The sequence below is a fragment of the Lactuca saligna genome, chromosome 7, assembly GCF_052625555.1.
Source record: "Lactuca saligna cultivar CGN05327 chromosome 7, ASM5262555v1, whole genome shotgun sequence".
In the NCBI taxonomy this organism is placed as follows: Eukaryota; Viridiplantae; Streptophyta; class Magnoliopsida; order Asterales; family Asteraceae; genus Lactuca; species Lactuca saligna.
The window spans coordinates 128,485,819-128,504,556 of NC_136423.1; the positions used below are offsets into that span (position 1 = coordinate 128,485,819).

General features: G+C 33.0%; 2 protein-coding genes across 4 annotated transcripts; one reads left to right on the plus strand and one right to left on the minus strand.

Moving 5' to 3' along the window:
* Positions 1-25: 25 nt before the first annotated feature.
* On the minus strand, positions 26-6,229 carry LOC145006057 (UDP-Glycosyltransferase superfamily protein). Of its 3 annotated transcripts, none has more exons than XM_078965151.1 (16): positions 6,109-6,229; positions 3,695-3,792; positions 3,529-3,600; positions 3,326-3,422; positions 3,052-3,179; positions 2,844-2,914; positions 2,691-2,772; positions 2,503-2,604; positions 2,358-2,413; positions 2,251-2,285; positions 1,928-2,144; positions 1,603-1,812; positions 837-896; positions 706-745; positions 393-614; positions 26-310 (listed from the first exon to the last, which is right to left on the minus strand). In XM_078965151.1, the coding sequence occupies exons 2-16, from the start codon at positions 3,767-3,769 to the stop codon at positions 239-241; spliced, it is 1,539 nt and encodes a 512-aa protein (XP_078821277.1). In that variant the 5' UTR covers positions 3,770-3,792; positions 6,109-6,229; the 3' UTR covers positions 26-238. The 3 variants fall into 3 exon arrangements, with proteins under 3 accessions (XP_078821277.1, XP_078821278.1, XP_078821276.1); XM_078965152.1 differs by having other exon boundaries at positions 3,326-3,419; positions 3,695-3,806; XM_078965150.1 differs by having other exon boundaries at positions 3,695-3,806.
* Positions 6,230-9,136: 2,907 nt separating this feature from the next.
* LOC145007216 (uncharacterized) lies at positions 9,137-12,511 on the plus strand. The gene is made up of 3 exons (XM_078966192.1): positions 9,137-9,143; positions 11,193-11,378; positions 12,270-12,511. Exons 1-3 carry the CDS (start codon positions 9,137-9,139, stop codon positions 12,509-12,511), a joined length of 435 nt encoding a protein of 144 aa, XP_078822318.1.
* Positions 12,512-18,738: the final 6,227 nt, after the last annotated feature.

Here is an 18,738-nt window from a genome sequence, read left to right on the forward strand (position 1 = left end):
AAGCCTACCGATATACGCCTGTAAGTTTTGTGACAAAATTTATAGGACATACATTTAATACATCATTCAAAATATATACATATACATCATTTTAACAAAACTTACACGAGTAAAAGGATTTTTATTAGTACAATGACTTAATACAATAAAAAAAATGATAACCTAGGTATTCCTGTTTTTTATAAGGTTATAAGGATAACAAAATCACTTGCTGAATCAAATTTTTAAAAGCTTTGAATTAGTCTTCTTTTGGGGATCGACTTACATTAATACTTCGTTTCAGCATCTCAACTGCTTCCAACACACCATCCTAAAACGTGCAACATAAAGTTAACATAAAACATAAAATCAAAATGTCCAAAATACCCTTGGAAAAAAACCAACAGTATTACCTCGGAAGATAATCTCTGAGCAATTTTCAAGGCGTTTTCTTTGACTTGTGAAGATAAAGCAAAATGAATTGCTTTAGTAAGAGCAGTTGCAGCTTCCTTTATGCTGACGTCATCATCTTCATGTGGGACCAACTGATTTCTCTTGAGGGGTTCAGGAGCAACTCCAAGCCAAAACATCCTCTCTGCCCAATAAAATTGATCCAGCACAAACGGACACACTACCTGTGGAGTTCATCAATAATTCCTAAATTGCCCTTCCTTTTTCTGTTAATGTAACTAATCAAGATTCAAGGGTAAAGTTGTCCAAACACACCTGTGGAGTTCCTGCATGCAAGGCTGCTGAAGTTGATCCACTAGTCAAACCAGATTATACACAAAATAAAACATTAGTAAAGAGAAGGGTAAAATTGTCCTAAAAGATAGACTTAAAAATAACAAATTTACCTGCCTCCATGATGAATAGCAGCAGCACATTTTGGGAACAGCCATTTGTAGGGTATAGAACTATTGAAAATTTTATAATATATAAAAGGGTTAGATTCAAGGTTTTAAAAATCGTTTGAGGCGTACGCCTCGAGGCGCGCCTTGAGGCGAGGCGGACGAAAAACGATTCTGAGGCTACGCTTCTTAGGGGGAGAATGAGGCGCACGCCTCAGTCTTGTGAGGCGGTGAAAAGCGGTCCGAGGCGGGGCGTTCCGAGGCGAGGCGTAAGAGGCGTTCTGGGTTTTTTTTTTTTTTTGGACTTTTTGACCTTAGAAATCACGTGATTTCTTTACTTGACCTAATTTTTCTCCAGCTGTCACTCCTTATTCTCTCGTTTCTTCTTTCTTTTCTCTTCTCGTCACTCCTTATTTTTCGTTATTGTTGTTTTGGCTTGATTTGAAGACTATTATGCGTTTGGTTTTACTAATTTGGCATGATTTGAAGACTATTATGAATTTTAGTATCTTTTTATTTTTGGGATGATGACATTAAGTAAGACTTTTATGTTTGAAATTGGACTTTAGTATGTTTTTTATGATTAATATAATATATTATTATTATTATTTTATTCCGCCTCGAGGCTTACGCCTCGTGAGGCGAGGGGTAAACGCCTTGAGGCCCGATTCCGTATTTTAAAACCTTGGTTAGATTAGATTAAAAAAAATTGTAGTGTTTTAAAGTATAATAAGAAAAAAAAAATTAAAATATATTTCAAAGATGTTTTTACCCTGAGAAGCAAAAAATCCTGTCACCAAAAAGAGAAATTCCATCCTTGATTTCTTGACAAGAATTAGATGATGCTTCTCCAGCAAGAAATCTTGTTGCAGCATCCAGAGGTCCATATCCAGATGTGAAAAGGATAAATCGGTAATTTGTCACCTCTACAACACTTCCAAGAACTTTAAGTAGCAAATTAGGTTTTTTCATAAACCCCATGCTGCATAAAGGAAGCATTTTTAAGAGTTTATGAAAAAAAAGTATAGATACAACAGAGAGTGCAGGAGGGTATTTATGTAATTATTACTTTGTCAAATATAAATTATAAAACTTGCCTTCCAATAGAACTCAAACCAATGAAAACAGGTGGTTGTGATGCTGGAGCATTTAAAAAGTGTTGCAATTTGGTGTGAGCTGAACACAATAAAGCTTTTTTGTTCATATTTTCTGAAGAGGGCAAAATTGTAATTTGTGCACACTCTTTGCACGAGAACTGCCACTCCATAGGAAGATTCCAGAAGCCACAAACATGAACATTTGAAGGCCAGTAACCTAACATAAATTATAAATACATAATAGCATATTAATTTTAAACCATTAAAAATTTTCAAATTGTAAATTTGTAGTTTTATGGTTTTATAGTTTTATAGTTTTATACCAGGGTATTCTACAACTTCTTTGCTGAAACCATATCTGTTATATAAAAGTGGTGAAAATTAAAACAATATAAAAATATGTTTAATCTTAATAGTTGTTTAATCTTACAGTAGTAAAGGAGAGAAAGGTCTATTGTGCCACATGGGATGACTTGTGACTGGATCCTAGACAAATAGTTGACCATAGTCAACAATTGAAAATAATAAAGCCAAAAAAGAAAAAATTAATTATTGGATGATTTTTTTATACATACTGTGAAAGGTAGGGGGCTTAAGTGTAACTTTGTAGATCTCCATGTACCCCAGTCTTCAGTAAATAGTGGCCACATCCAGTGAATTACATCTTTCCAACAAATCTTAATTAAAATTTTAAATAAAATTTAAAGATTATAAATACGTTAACCAAGTTTTTTATAAAAATGTGGAGGGTTTGAGATTTTACCTTGTTGGTTGGAGCTGTTTGAAGATAATCATATAAAAGTGGAAGCTCTTGTTTAAATTTTCGTTCAAAGGAAGAAGGAGCACTACGAAAAAACAGACACATAAACATTAAACAAAAATAAAATAAAATAAAATAATAAAATAAAAAACATACCTATAAGGGACAACATAAGGAGCTGCTACCACACATCTGACATCAAAAACCTCTGAAAGGCTCCAACCTTCCTGCTTCCAATAAATAAATAAAAATACGTGTGTTCATAACAAAAAGATTTTCTTTGAAATAATTAGATAAACTGCACAGATATGTTTGTTATTTTGTAGAGGTTAATTCACCTTTTTAGGTGTGAGGCAGAAATTACCAATGCAAAGAAGTTTATAATGACCAAATCGCCCTCCATGGACGCCACATCACCAAAGATGTTTTCAAATATGACAACACATTCTTGTCTATGGTCACTTGTGAGTTTCTTTTTCTCTTCATGAAAACCTGAGAAACTCCAAACATACACAAACATTTAAAACCCCTCAACTTTTTTTCCAAAAAATAATTGTCAAATGTGAGAGTTTTTTCATTAAAAAAAAAATTTGAGAAGTAAATGAGCTATATAGACTATAGTGGCAATAATAAAGTACCTGAAGTGTTGTTAAATTCACAAGGAGAAAGAGCAGGAGGAGATGAAACAGGAAAGCATGTGACTTTTTTTCTTGTTAGATGCTCCTTTATATCCTGCTAAGAACAACAGACAAATGTTGTATATGTTTTTGCACTTGATTTTTATATTTTTATACCACTTTTTAAAAACCAAGTACAAAAAATTACAAAGTATACCAAAAACCTGATGTGCAGAATGTGTTATAAAAACGACATTGTATTGCATTTGGTCACAAGCAAAAGCTGCAGCAATTGCCTATAGAAGATACATATGAATAATTAACTAATATAAAACTGTTAATATTTTATATTAATTATATAAAATAGAAAAGAGAGAGAGAGAGAGTTACTGCTATTGGATAAACATCGCCTTTGGTTCCAAAGGCCATGAAAATAGCCTTAGGTTGCCTTTTCATGGAGCACATTTTTCTCAAATTGATGGATTTAGCTGAAAAAGTTCAACTATTCAACCAATGAATAGCAATACAACAATTAGATTGAAAATTTGCATGATTGAATTTAAATAGTTTGCAAGTGTAATTAAAGAATAAAATGTGATCAACATATGGCCCCTTGATTTTGTAGCAAGAAAGCTAATGTTACTACATGATATCTTTTAAAGTTTACATGAAGATGTTTGGCGTACTAGCTGTTAGCTGATAGCTGAAAAGCTAGCTGATAAAAAATAACGTTTGGTAAAACTAGTTGAATGATATAAAAGGACATAAAAAGGACATTTAAAAGAATATGTTTTCTATAATTAACTAATGGGTATATTTGAAAAATTCTAGAAAGCTCCTGAAAAGCTAGTATAAGTAGCTTTTTAAAAAGCTAGCTTATAAGCTTGTATTTGTATACATGTTAGAGTTTATATCCTTCATATCAATGACACAAGAAACATTTTCGGATCTATCACAAACTAGACAAAAGCAATAACATATGTGTTCTTATGACTAAACAATGGTGAATCTAGTTACCCTTTGTTGTCAATTAAAAGATAATTGTAGTTTCGTGTGATCTTGTCTATGTCTATACTACTGATTATGGAATTAAGAATATGGATTAACAAGGAAAGGCAAGTATTAGATAAATGAAGCTTCATCTTTAATCATTTCAACCTACACTTAACAAGTACTTGATTGCCTTTTACCAAAATATAAAAATTAGCTAAAAAGTTCACTAACTAATCTTAAAGACAAATACATCAAATATCAGTCAAAGCCAATTGCTCTTATATGGAAAAAAAATAACTTCAGTCTACGGAGTATCATTTGATATATATTTTTTAAATCCTTATAAAGAAAGTAAGTAAAAGGTTAAAAAACAAATTAATGCAGAAATGGAAGTGATTGGAGTGTGTGAAAGGAAAATGAAAACCAAATAAATATTTTTCCAGAAATACCATGATGATTAGTTTTCATGAACTTGATCTTATCTGTCATTGAGGGTTAATGGGTTATATAATACCCATCATTCCAACTGTTACTTGAACACTTATAGAGCCATTATCAAAGAGGATAACAGGAGCCCAGAGGTAACCTTATCACAATTTGAACCTTTGAGTTTTAAATCCTTGTTGCTTCTGTGTTCAATTTGGTTTCTTTTTGTATTAGTGTTATAAAGTTTTACAAAGCATCAGTAATCATGGTGAAAGAAGGACCTTGCTACCACTGTGGAATTAAGGGTAAGGCTTTTCCTATCTAGCAATTTCATTCCTATTTGGTTTTGTGTATGAGCATTTCAATCTCATTTCTCTATTATTTATCTTATTATTTACCTTTCTAGTATCTTTCTTTTTATTAAATGTGTTGTCATACATGTTGAATCTTACTTAAAATCGTTACAAATAATGTATATAATTGCATTGCTGTTTAGGAGTATTTTTATGATTTTTGTATAATACCAAGATCTTTGATATACAAGTTTTCATAGTCATGCACCTATTTAATTATAGTTCAGCAATCTGGAGCACAAATCTTTTTTTGCTAATGTGATTTCTTTGAGCAAATGTAACCTATATATACTTCCAAGGTTGGTATGCATAATGATATGTTTCTGAATGAATACTATGTCAGATTCCAAATCTGATATACGATAATACACATTTATAGCATCCAGACAGAAGCTTAATCAGAGCCAACATAACTGATATTCTACAATCTTTAACATGATTTCTAGGTTTATTTCTCACATTTGTGTTTCTAAATATGCATAATGTATACATATACACACATTTGAAGCATGATATTAGGCATCTGTGTTGTACCCTAATGTAAAGTGAATTAATTGATGGATTACAATGTTGTGTAATCCATAATGGATTACAGAGACTCCATTATGGAGAAATGGGCCAGAGGAAAAACCAGTGTTGTGTAATGCTTGTGGATCAAGGTGGAGGACTAGAAAAACCTTAGACAACTACATTCCTAAGCATGCCATGAAAGAATTGCAGGGCACTGAGACTGATGAAGACTCGGATTATGACCCAAACCCAGGCTCTTCATCAACTAAACTCACCACACATGGTAATAACACACGCGCACACACACACACAAAAGGTCAATAGTTTTATCTACAATCATTTGTTTTTACCAAAAGGAATTCGACGCAAATAAAAGCAAATTAACCACCGGAAGATCAAAATCAGAAAAAGTAGCTACGATAACTTCAAATTAATCACAATAATCAACGAAATTAACGAAAGCACGAGACAAATGGAATAAACAGGTATGAAGTAGTTAATTAAATCGCGACACTAAATTACCTCTGCGATTATTTCACCTCTCTAAGATCATCGCGTTCTGCTGAATGAAATTTGAGTTTTGCAATATGTAGCCTGCTAGAAGTCCCCCAAAATGTCGAAGCCAATTTTCGAAATTGGTCAAAATAAGAGGAGGCGACTAGTATATATATATATATATATATATATATATATATATATATATATATATATATATATATATATATATATATATATATATATATATATATATATATATATATATATATATATATATATATATATATATATATATATATATATATATATATATATATATATATATATATATATTTATTTTATATTATAAATATTAATATTAATTATATACTTTTTTTTTTCAGAACCAGAAATACTAAAACCAAATTAAATTATATATTTTTTCTTTTTTTTTTTTAATCTAAGGGTGTTTATCTTTCTGCTTTCATATGTTTAAAGTTGAACTATTAGGATCTTATAAGTTGCGATTTTGATCATTTGCTATATTTTAAAGTTACGTTTTAATCTCTTACATAATTTTTTTATAATTTTTGTTTTTCTTAATATTACTTTTTATATTTAACCATTATAAACTTTTACCGTATTTATTTATATTGATATACTATCAAGTCTTATATTCGTCCGTCTTTTTCATACATGTAATTGTTTGGATCAAAACATTATTTTGATACTTTTGTGGTCATCGTAATATATGTTAGATTGTTGACATTTGTAAATCATATTCTATACACGAACTGCAAATGAGTTATTATTTTTTATACATACAAATAATGTATCCTAAAATTGTTATATTTTACCATGTTAAGCGGACAATATGTGTTTTATCGATTTGCAGGTCCAAATCAGTTGTCTTTTGAAAATGCTCCGAAACGTAGAAGGACTGGTTTTGACCAACATGCTCTTACACCAGTCGAACAATTTAGCAAGCAATTGCTTGACATTGCGCATGAACAACCCGAAGTATATCTCAAGAAACCGAATGATGGAGATGTACTTATTGATCGAGCAGATGTTGCTAAGTCCACAACACTCGGGACTGATCTTGGTGCACTCCTTCTAGTTCCTCAACTTGAAACTCCCTCCAATTTCAAGTCTGTTGAAACTATGGAAACAAAAATTTCATCTGACGTGGCAAAAAGTAGTGATGATCAAGGAGAGCCGAAATGAGAAATTAAATTTTTGTTCATTATTTTTAAGACTTGTTATCTTGTGTTTTAGACATAAATGCATTGTGTTTTAAATGTTTGTTGTTGTGTGTCATACATGCTTGAACTTGATATCATGGATTGGTCATTTATTTTAAACTTTTAAATGTTGTTTTATAAAGGGTTTTTGTTTTTCTAATAGTTATAATCAATTTCCCATGAATGAAATGCTAATGTTGTTGTTGTGGTTATATACTTATATGAACTATTTTGCCAGGAAGACCATGCATTTTTCAATTTCAACATACTTTGTTACTAAAGTTTTCTACAATGACAACCTACCTCAAAAGATGACAGCTTTATAGCAACTTTGCATTATTTAACATAGAAGTATGTTTCCAATACATTTTGATAAAACAATTACTAGTCTCTATCTTATGTGTGATTTATTACTTCAAGATAACCACTAATTCAATACGAAAGTGTCTATTTATCAAAACCGTCAAAGGTCCAACATAAACCTTATGTTCTAAATTTGTCAAAAAGATCTTAATTAGTCAAGTTTCACCTTAATGAGATTCAACTTGCCCTTAGGTTTATCATCCCTTTCCATTCCAGACAAGGGGTGTTACATATTTGCTAAAGAAACATCACAAGATTGAGATAACGGCTCTTGGGTTTTATTCCTTATTTTCAAAATCAAAACGTTATCACTTGAAAAATGTTATATATATATATATATATATATATATATATATATATATATATATATATATATATATAGGATTTTATAGTATCTTAGTTTCCCTTTATGGGTTAAAGAATATATATATATATATATATATATATATATATATATATATATATATATATATATATAGAGAGAGAGAGAGAGAGCTTGTATCCTTGCTATGAATGATATAAGAAACATTTCCATATCTCACATGTTATGGTATAAGAGTTTGCTTGGTTGCCAAGTGCTCTTTACATAGATTGAAAGCTCGATTGGTTGCCAAGGCTGACTCTTAAACATATGAGATTAATTATGATGAGACTTTTTCTCTTGTGGCCAAAATGTCGTTTGTTTGTATTTGTATTGCATAAGTTGTCATTAACCACTAACAACTCCATCAGTTGGATGTCAAGAATGTTTTCCTTAAGGAAGAAATATATATATATATATATATATATATATATATATATATATATATATATATATATATATATATATATATATATATGAAGCAACCACATAGATTTATTATGAAGGAGGCATCTATGGTATGTAGATTAAGATGTTGTATGGTCTCAAGTAGTCTCGTAGAGCATGGTTTGGACGATTCTATATGTTCTCCAGGAATTCAGTATTGTTTGTAGTTCCTAGAATTACTTTGTATTCTTCGGACATAATAATGGTTGTCGAATCATCCTTGTAGTCTATGTGATTCATTTTATCATCATTGGAGATGACAACACATGGATTTTAGAGTTAAAACATTTTCTTCGATCTTAAATTTGAAGTCACGGATCTAGGTCATCTTTATAACTTTCTTCATATAGAAATCTCCTAGTCTCCTAAAGGGATTCTATTATGTTAATGAAAATATGTTCTTTACATGCTCAATGAGTGTGTGTTGTTGGCTCCATAACTAAAGACGGAAAACTTATCAAGGATATGAGTATGCATGAGTCTCATTAGGAAATAAAACTACACGACAGACGTGTTAGTGTTTTGTGTCCACACCATATACATGTATTAGGGTGCAACACTTCGTGTTGTGAGGTATATCAAGGCTACAAAAGACTCGAGGATACTTTATGTTGATTTAGGTCAGTGCAAGCGGGTGTTTCCAATGAAGGACTAAGAGATGCGAGGTATATGGCTTCTCTAATGCAGATTGAATTGGATGCCCTATTTCCAAGAGATGGACTACGGGATATTGTGTATTTTCGGAATTAATCTAATCTCTTGGAAAAGCAAGAAACAACACATTGTTTCTTGATCTAGTGTGGAGTCAGAATATGGAGCTCTATTTTATGTGAATGACATGGGTAAGAAGACTTATAGAGGAGTTGGGAGTAACTAAGTACAACTTGATGAGGCTTTATTATGATAGCTAGTCAAGCATGTATATTGGCAAGAATCAAGTGTTTCATAAGAGGACCAAGCACATTGGAGTTGATTGTCACCTTATTAGAGACCGTATTGTCCCTCTATATGGTGAAGGTCAAGTACCAACTTGTTGACACTCTCACAAAGACATAACGAAAAACACAAAGATATTTTATTTATAACATGTTAGGCATAATTAACATCTTTTCTCCAACTTGAGGAGTGTCGAAAGTTATATTAGGTATAGGTTTTATAGCTTCTTAGTTTACTTTACCTTGGTTCATGTTATAGGTTGTAGATTGTACGTATAATTATATCTTGAGGTTGTATCATTACAATGAATATAATACATATTTCCATATGTGATTCTATCACAAACATGTTAGTAGGCAATAAGATATATGTGTCCTTATGCAGAATAACAACTAGTTTATTTTCTTCTCTAATTATGTATTGTTGATTAAAGAGTTAAGGATATGGATTAACTGGAAAGGCGAGTAATAGATAAATGCAGCCTCATCGGAAAGCAACAAAAGAAAATATTTTTATCACCTCAAACTAGCCTCAAAGAGTACTTAAATGCTTTCTACAAAAAAGATTTAAATTACCTAAAAAGTTCCATAAAAAAATCTTAAGAAAATACATCAAAATATTAGTCAAAGCTAATTGCTCTTATATGGAAACAAAATTACTTTAGTCAAGGGAGTATCATTTTAAATATTTTTTTAATATCCTTTTAAAGAAACTAAGTAAAAGGTATGAAACTCTTTAATGCAGAAATGACACATATTTCAAATCCTTGAAATGTGATTGGAGAATGTAAAAGTAATTGGAAACCAAATTAATATTTTTAAAGAAATATCATGATGACTAATTTTCATTAAACTTAGTCTTATCTGTCCTTAAGAGCTATATTATATATATCATTCAATTGTTACTTGACCACTTCAGGAGAGCAAGAGACCAAAGGTAACCATATCACAAATCACAATTTGATCTTTTAAGTTTTAAACTCTTATTGCTTTTGTGTTTGATTTGATTGCCTTTGTAGTAGTCTGAAAGGTTCACAAGGCAACGGTTTTCATGGGGAAAGAAGGACCTTGCTACCATTGCGGGATTGAACGTAAGGCTTTTCCTATCTACCAATTTAACTCCTATTTTGTTTCCGTATGTGCATTTCATTTTCATTTCTATGATATTTATCTTATTATTTACCTTTATAGTATGTGGAGAAAATATTTTGTCATTGAATGTGTGGTCATAAAGGTCTGATACTATTAAAAAAACCGTTACAAAATAGTATATAATTGGGAGAATGTTAGGAAACCTTGAGCATCATTTATTTGTGCTAATGTGATTTAGTATTAAGAGTGTAAACTATATATACTTTCAAAATTGGTATGCACATTGATATGTTATAAATGACAGAACTAGCCTTTCAATGGAAATAACTCTTCTTATTTCTGATCTAACAGAATGCCAAATCCAAACTTTGTCTATATCTGTACTAAATTTGAAATTGAGTGGTGGATTTGAGTAATAAGTGACAACAAAACAAAATTGGTTTTTTTTTGGACTTGATACATGAATTACTTGGAGCATTCAAACAGAATTTTAATCATAAAAGCACTAGTTGTGCCAATATGATTGACATTATACAATCTTTAAAATGATTCCAAGTTTATTTCTCACATTTGCACCTATAACTATGCACAATGTATACATATACCCATATTTGAAGCATGAGATTAGACATATGTGTTGTACATTAATGTAAAGGGAATTAATTGATGGATTACAATGTTGAACAGAGACTCCATTATGGAGAAATGGACCACCGGAGAAGCCAGTGTTGTGTAATGCGTGTGGTTCAAGGTGGAGGACTAGAGGAACCCTAAATGACTACATTCCTAAGCATGCCATGAGAAATGTTCAGGACACTCGAACTGGTGAAGATTCTGATGATCACTCCGGATCAAGCTCTACTAGCACAAAGGGTAATACGGAAAAAAAAAACCTCGCTCGATAGTTTGATTTACAATCACTTGTTATGATAACTTGAAATTAGTCATCAACACTAAGATATTGCAACATATAACACTAAAGACCTCATATTGATTGACATAATGAACGAAAACGCAACACAAATTAGATAAACATGTATGTAATAGTTAATTGATTTGAGTTATTGAGTTACCTTTGCGACTGTTTCTCCTCTAAATCTATGATCATCGCGCGCTCTGCTGAATGAAATTGGAGTTGAGTTCATTGAGAATTTGTATCAAATTTCAGCAGTTAACAACAATTTGAACAGATTGCGTTCCCTGTTGTAGCCGGTTCGAAGTTCCCCAAAATGCAACAACCCAATTTTGAAATTGGTGCAAAACAAGAGGGGGCTAGCAGAGTAGCAGTATACATATTTTTATTTTATACTATAATTTTGATAAAAACAAGCACTTTGTTGATATATTTATTTTTTGTTAGTTAATAATAAATCAAATAAATATAAATATATATTATAGAATTTATCAAATCATTATAATATTATTTTATTATTTTTTATTTATTTAAATATTAATATGTTATTTTTTGAAATTATAATATATGGTTAAATATAATAAATTATTATTAAAGAAAGTTTATGAAAATACGTTTTTTGATTATATGTCGATTCTTTTAAAACCACGATGAATACTTAATTTATGCACAAAACATTAATTTTAGACATATGCTATAAATTTTATATATGTATGTAACTATTGACCAATATTACTATCATGTAGGTTGATGAATCTATAAGATTAGCAATTTTTATACTTATGAGTAATGGGTTTTTTTAATATATTTTATATGTATTAACCGGTGTGGGGTTTTTTTTTGGTTTGTAGGTCGAAGTCAATTGGTCTTCGAAAATGCTCCTAGGCGTAAAAGATCTATCCTAAATCAATTTGTTATTACACCTATTGAACGACTTAACAAGCAACTTCTCGATTTTGCACATGAGCAACCCGATGTGTATCTAAACAAACCGACGGACAAAGATGTGCTCATTGATCGAGCAGATGTTGCCACATCCACCCCACTTGGGACTGCTCTTGGAGCTCTTCTACTAGTCCATCCACATGAATAGATAAAACAACCCAATTCTATTACGAAAACATCAATTGCATTTGACTAAGAGAGAAACGATGGTGATAAAAGATAGTCACCAATTGTATGAGATATTAAAAAAATATGGTACTCTTAAGACTTGTTTTCTTGTGTTTTAGACATAACTGTATGGTTTTTTGAAAAGGTTTGTTGGTGTGGACCTATATGCTTGTGGTGGGTAAACAATGAATAATTATGTTTTCAAAACACTTTTCTTTGATATCATGTACTCGTTATTTATTTTAAACTTTTATGTTATTTCATAAAGGGATTTTTCTTAAATAATTTATATAATCAATTTCTCAATAATTATTTCGTATACAAAGGTATATTGGTGTTAATGTGGCTATATGAACTATTTTTGCAAGGAAAATCATATGTCTATTCTAAAAAAGTATACAATATTGTCATCCAAACATGGACAAAAGATGTTTTATAAGTCTTATTCATCTATTATATACTAATTTTACCAACATTTTTGTGTATATAATTGTTCTGCAGAAAAGATTTAGGTTTAGCCCTAACGAAACAAGTACGGTGTGAGTGATTTTAATGTTATCAACATGTTTTTCGTGTAGTTGTTATGAATATTGGATGTGTGGGGTGCACACTCAGAGTGATTACTATGAGCTTGGGATACGGGGGTCCGGGGGCGGCACCCCTGGGTACGGGGTTCCAAGGGGCAAAGCACCTGACGGTAGTTCTAGCCATGCATTTTTTCCGCCAAAAGTCACTTTATGACATCATGATGATGCAAGCATTAGTTATGTCCACTAACTGCCTGTTTAGGCGCTAGATGTGCATACAACCACCAATAACTACCTTTCTCTCTTGTATAAGAATGTTCTTCATGTTCCAAAAAATGGGTTAAAAAAGATACACTATAATTTGTTTATTAATATTTGATCTATCTCTCAAGAACACACTAAACAAGGTATTTTGTGTTTCAGAATCTGAATTAGGCATGTATTTCAGATTGGTTCAATCTTGGATTATCCTACTTCTGAATTCATATACCCCAGACAAAAGGGACAAATTACAAATTTCGGAAAGTGTTTGTAAAAATGATCCTTGAATCTATCTAAGTTTGTATTATTGTTATTTCTTATTCCCTAATGCTAACATTCAAAATCTATAATACCTATAAAGGAATAACAATGGTTGAATCTGTCAGGGACATGAGTTCTAACTTTGGAAAACTGAATAAGTTTGAAGGAAACGAATGTCTTTGTTTGCAGAAGAAGATACACTTTCTTCTTACCAATTTGAAGGTTGTGCATGTTCTAAGTACTTCTGCACCAGAAGCACAAGAGAATGAAATGCTGGAACACACCAGAAAACACTGTAAATGGGAAAATGATGATTACATCTATCGTGGGCACATTCTGAATGGTATGTCTGACTCTCTCCTTGACATCTATCAAAATCATGAATCTGCAAAGGATCTATAGAATGCCCTTTGTAACACCCCGTTCTTAAAGTGTTTTATTATAAGTCCCTGAGACTTAAGAGGAAGGGTAATTCTGGACCTTTTACAGGAAATGGGTTTCATCCGAGAAGGTTTCGGGCTGGTGTATGTTGTTAGAAGCATTGGGCTTCTCGTCACCCTCGTATGAATGTAAAGTTATTTAGGAGTGGGTTTAGAGTAGAGGAGTTGTGGTGTTTTGAAGATGATTATCGTTTATAGCTCTTTGTGGAAAAAGTGGAAAAAAAAGGGGTTCCATGCATGAATTTTGGGTTTGGCTGGGTACGCCCAGCGTAAGCTGGACGTACGCCCAGCGTAATGAAAGGTAATGTGCGGGGTGGCCAGGTAAGTACGCCCAGCGTACTAGAGGTACGCCCAACGTACTCTCAGAAACCCCAAACCCTAATTTAAGGTCCACCACTATATAAGGAACATGTTGGTTCATACCCTAGCCTCCTTAAGCTCATCCTTAACCTCAGAAACCCTAGAAACCCGTATTCCCTCCATTGTTGGGTGTGTTTGGCCTTGGAAAGCTCATTTTGGCAAAAAGAAAAGCTAGAAGAAGAAAGGAGAAGTTGTCAAAGAAAGGAAGGAACGATTAGAGCTTGTAGATCTGAAGAGATATCATCCTTTGAAGCTTATTTGAGGTATAAAGCTTCTTTCTTGCCACTTATTTTGCATAGATCTAAGTGTTGTGAAGTTTTTAGCATCTTTCTTGTCCCAAAGTTCTCATCTTGATTCATGCTTTGTGTTGGCCGAGATTATCTGTCCTTTCAGACCTTTGGAGAGGTCTTGAGTGAGAAAAATGAGGTCCCAAGGGTTGTAGTTGTTCCATGTGTGAGATATAAAGGTCTTAATGGATTAAGACCTTGGATTAAGAGCTTTCAAGTGATAAAGTTTGAGACTTTATGAATTCTAATCATATTTGGCCTAGGGATTTGAAGTTTGGGCTTAATAGCTTAAGCCATTAAGAAGTTATAATGACTTAATGAATAGCGCAGTTACGCCCCGCGTAACACATGATTACGCCCTGCGTAGCGGGCCAGAGCCCCGATCCCCAGTTACGTTTCAGTGTGTACGCCCCGCGTACCAAGGAGGGTACGCCCAACATACTCCCCCTGATTGAACCTTAATATTGGGCCTTTGAGTTTGGGCCGTTTGTGGGTAGTTGGTTATTAGGCCAAGTCTGGAAATTGTGGATAGAGTATTTTTGGGCCCAATTATTATTATGGACATTGGATCTAGGCCTATTTGGTGAGGTGGGGCTAATTTGGTAAATTGGGCCAATATTGGACTCTGTATAAGATTTGGACTTTGTTCTTGGCCCGATAAGTGGATGTATGCTTGGCCTAATGTTTATTTTGTTATGATGGTTAGTTTGGGATTTGCGGTGAGTTGGTGATTCGAGAATATGCTTCTTCAGTTCAAAGTATCGGCAATCGCGAGGTGAGTTATCCTCACTATATCGACAGGGTCGAAGGCACCAAGGCTGGCCCTTTATCGGATTGAGATTCAGGTATTTTTTGTTATGTTATTACTTTGATATGTCTGCATCCTGATAGCTAGAATGGTATATGTTAGAGATCTGGTTAAGGTCGGTTTACTGATATGTAGGGTGATGTTATGCTAGTGACCTATTAGGTCGGTATCCTGGTTAGGATGATGATATGTTATGTGATCTGTTTGATCGGCTTGTTGACTGTGAGCTCTTATAGTTTATGTGCACATGATTGATTGGACTGGAGTTGGGTTGAGGCGAGTCCTGCTTTGTGCTGTAGGCCAACATACCCAGGGCGAACCGGTTATTCCGAAGGCCCAACGAGCGGTCTGAATAGGCTGTAGGCCCCACGAGGGCGGACCAGGCGTGCCGAGGCTCGGAGAGTGGACCAGGCCGACTGAAGATCCAATGCGGGCGGACCAGTCATATTGTAGACTCAGAGAGTGGACCAGGTGGGTTGAAGGCCCGGTGCGGGCGGACCAACCACACTACAGACTCGAGGGACATGACTAGGCTTGGAGGGTGGACCAGGTGGACTGAAGGCCCGATACGGCGGACTAGTCACACAGTAGACCCGATATGCATGGTTGTTCTATGTTATGTTATGTTATGTATGCTACGTATGATATGGGCCGGAAGGCACTATGTAGGGGCCGGAAGGCATTATGATTTGGACCGGAAGGTCGTAGCCTGGAAGGGCGTATATGTGGTTGGTATTTTGGGGGTATCTCACTAAGCTTTCGGGCTTACAGTTGTGGTTTAATGTTTTTCAGGTTCTTCAGGAGACCGTGGCAAGGCGAAGGCGTGATCGTACTGCTCCTCGTGTTTATGTTTTATGTTATGGTTATGGGAATACTCTGATATTAAATGTATTGAAAACCTTTTTGTAATAACATTATTAAAATGGGTTGTTTTAAAAAAGTTTAAATTTTTTTGAATTTTTTGGTCATTACACCCTTAAATCTAAATACATGGTTGGGGATGCTTCAAGTAAGAAGTTCCATGTTAGTAATTTCAACAAGTACAAAATGGTGGATTCAAGGTCTATCATGGACCAATATAATGAACTCGTAAGGATTCCAGGACAATTTGAACAACACAGGATGCAAATGCATGAATCCATTTTTGTTTTAAGTGTCATTGACAAATGGCCCCCACTATGGAAAGAATTTAATCACACTTTGAAACACCAAAAGGAAGAGTTGTATCTAGTACAACTTGGTAGGCACTTGAAAATTAAACAAGGTCTCCAGGTTCAAGAAAGTGGCAAGGAAAAAAGAAAAAGAAGTTCTTGGATATTCAATTAAGATAGTGGAAGATGACTAACATCAGAAAAATAACAAAGGAAAAAAGGAAGAAGAAATATGACCATCACAAAGGTTCAAACAAGAAAGCAAAACTTGTGTGTAGGAATTACAACAAACCTAGTCACATGAAATGAGATTGTCGTTTGAAAAAGAACAAAAATGGTGCAATCACTTATGAACAATGATATAATGGTAAAGGTTCAGAACCACAAGGTCAATTTTTGATTTATGAAATTATTACTATTGCTGTTATATATCATGTAACACTTATTCCTGAATCATTCTATGTTCAGGATGGTGATCATGCATGGTGGATAAACTTGGGAGCGAAGAGTCATGTGTGTAAAGATCCTTTTCGGTTCAAGGATTATGAAGTATTGAATGATGGGTCAGTGTTGTACATGGGAGACCATAATAAAGCACCTGTTGTGGGTCGTGATTATGTTTCTTTATGTTTTAGTTATGGAAAAAGTCTTATTCTTAAGAATGTTGTTCATGTTCCTAAGATTATAAAGAACTTGGTTTTTGGTGGTGTCATTAATAGATGTAGATATAAACAAGTTTATGAATCTAATAAGTATATAGTAACTAAGTTTGGTACATTTGTTGGATTTGTATATTATTGTAATAGAATGTTTAGGTTGAATGTAAACAATAAAGTTGCAAATTCTATATGCATGGCTTTTTCTAGTATTGATGATTCTTCTTTATATCATGCTCATTTAGGACATGTATATTATAAGAGAATGCTTGAAATGTCTAAAAATGGATTAATACCATTCTTTGATTTTAACATAGAAAAATGTAAAACTTGTATGTTAACTAAGATAACTAGACAACCTTTTCCTAATGTTAAAAGGATTTATGTTATGCTTCGATTCATTCATAGTGATTTATGTGATTTGCATTCAACTCCTTTCTTAGGAAATAAGAAATACATAGTTACTTTTATAGATATGTATATTTGTTACATTCCAATGATGAAGCCCTTGATAAATTCAAAATTTATACAAATTAATTTGAATTACAACAAAATCATTTAATCAAAAGACTTCAAACTGATTGAGGTGGAAATATTATCATCCTAGTTATTTCTAATATGTTGGACTTATAAATGAAATAGTTGCTCCATATACTCATCACAAAATGGGATTTTTGAAAGGAAAGTTAGACTTCTAAAGGAAATGGTGAACCCTATGTTGTCTTACTCAAGTTTGAGTGATGGGTTATGGGGAGAAACTATGCTAATTGCATGTTATCTTCTAAATAAAGTTCCAAACAAAAAGAAAAAGGTAAATCACTATGAACTTTGGTACAAAAAGAAACCAAACTTAAGATATCATAAAGTTTGGGGTTGTCGGGTTGATGTGAGGCTGACTGAACCAAAATTGAAGACTTTGGGTGAAGGAGGCATTGACTGTATCTCTATTGGATATGTTGAGCATTTTAAGGCTTATAGGTTTTATGTTATAGAACCTAATGCTTATGTTTTGTTTAACATTGTTATAGAATCTATAGATGCAATATTTTATGAAAATCGGTTTTCATCCATACCTAGACCAAAGGACTTGGTATCTAGTTGTAACTGTTGGGTTATGAGCATTCTAACACTCCTATGGTGTACATGCAACCCTATAAACCTTGGATCTATGTTTTCTCTATTATACATGTAAATAAGAACTATCCAAGGCTTTAATCCTAACTAGCATATTATGAAGTTCTTATACTACAAAGTAATAGTTAGATGACATACCTTTTGATGTAGCTTGATGTCTTCAAGCTTTAAGAGCTTAGCCCCAATAGTGTGGAAGCCTCAAGTGGAATCACAAATCACCAAAACACCTTGGAAGACTTTAGAGAATATGGATACTTGGTTCTCTCTAGTGAAATCGGCTAGCCCTTCTTAGTGTACCACACTAGTGCCCATTTCACCAACC

Coding starts and splice junctions, on each gene's coding strand:
- LOC145007216 (XM_078966192.1), top strand. Junction 11,379..12,269: donor AAGCTCTACTAGCACAAAGG/GTAATACGGAAA, acceptor TTTGGTTTGTAG/GTCGAAGTCAATTGGTCTTC.
- LOC145006057 (XM_078965151.1), bottom strand. CDS start 3,769: ATGTGCTCCATGAAAAGGCAACCTAAGGCTATTTTCATGGCCTTTGGA. Junction 3,601..3,694: donor GCGATGTTTATCCAATAGCA/GTAACTCTCTCT, acceptor TATCTTCTATAG/GCAATTGCTGCAGCTTTTGC. Junction 3,423..3,528: donor TAACACATTCTGCACATCAG/GTTTTTGGTATA, acceptor TGTTGTTCTTAG/CAGGATATAAAGGAGCATCT.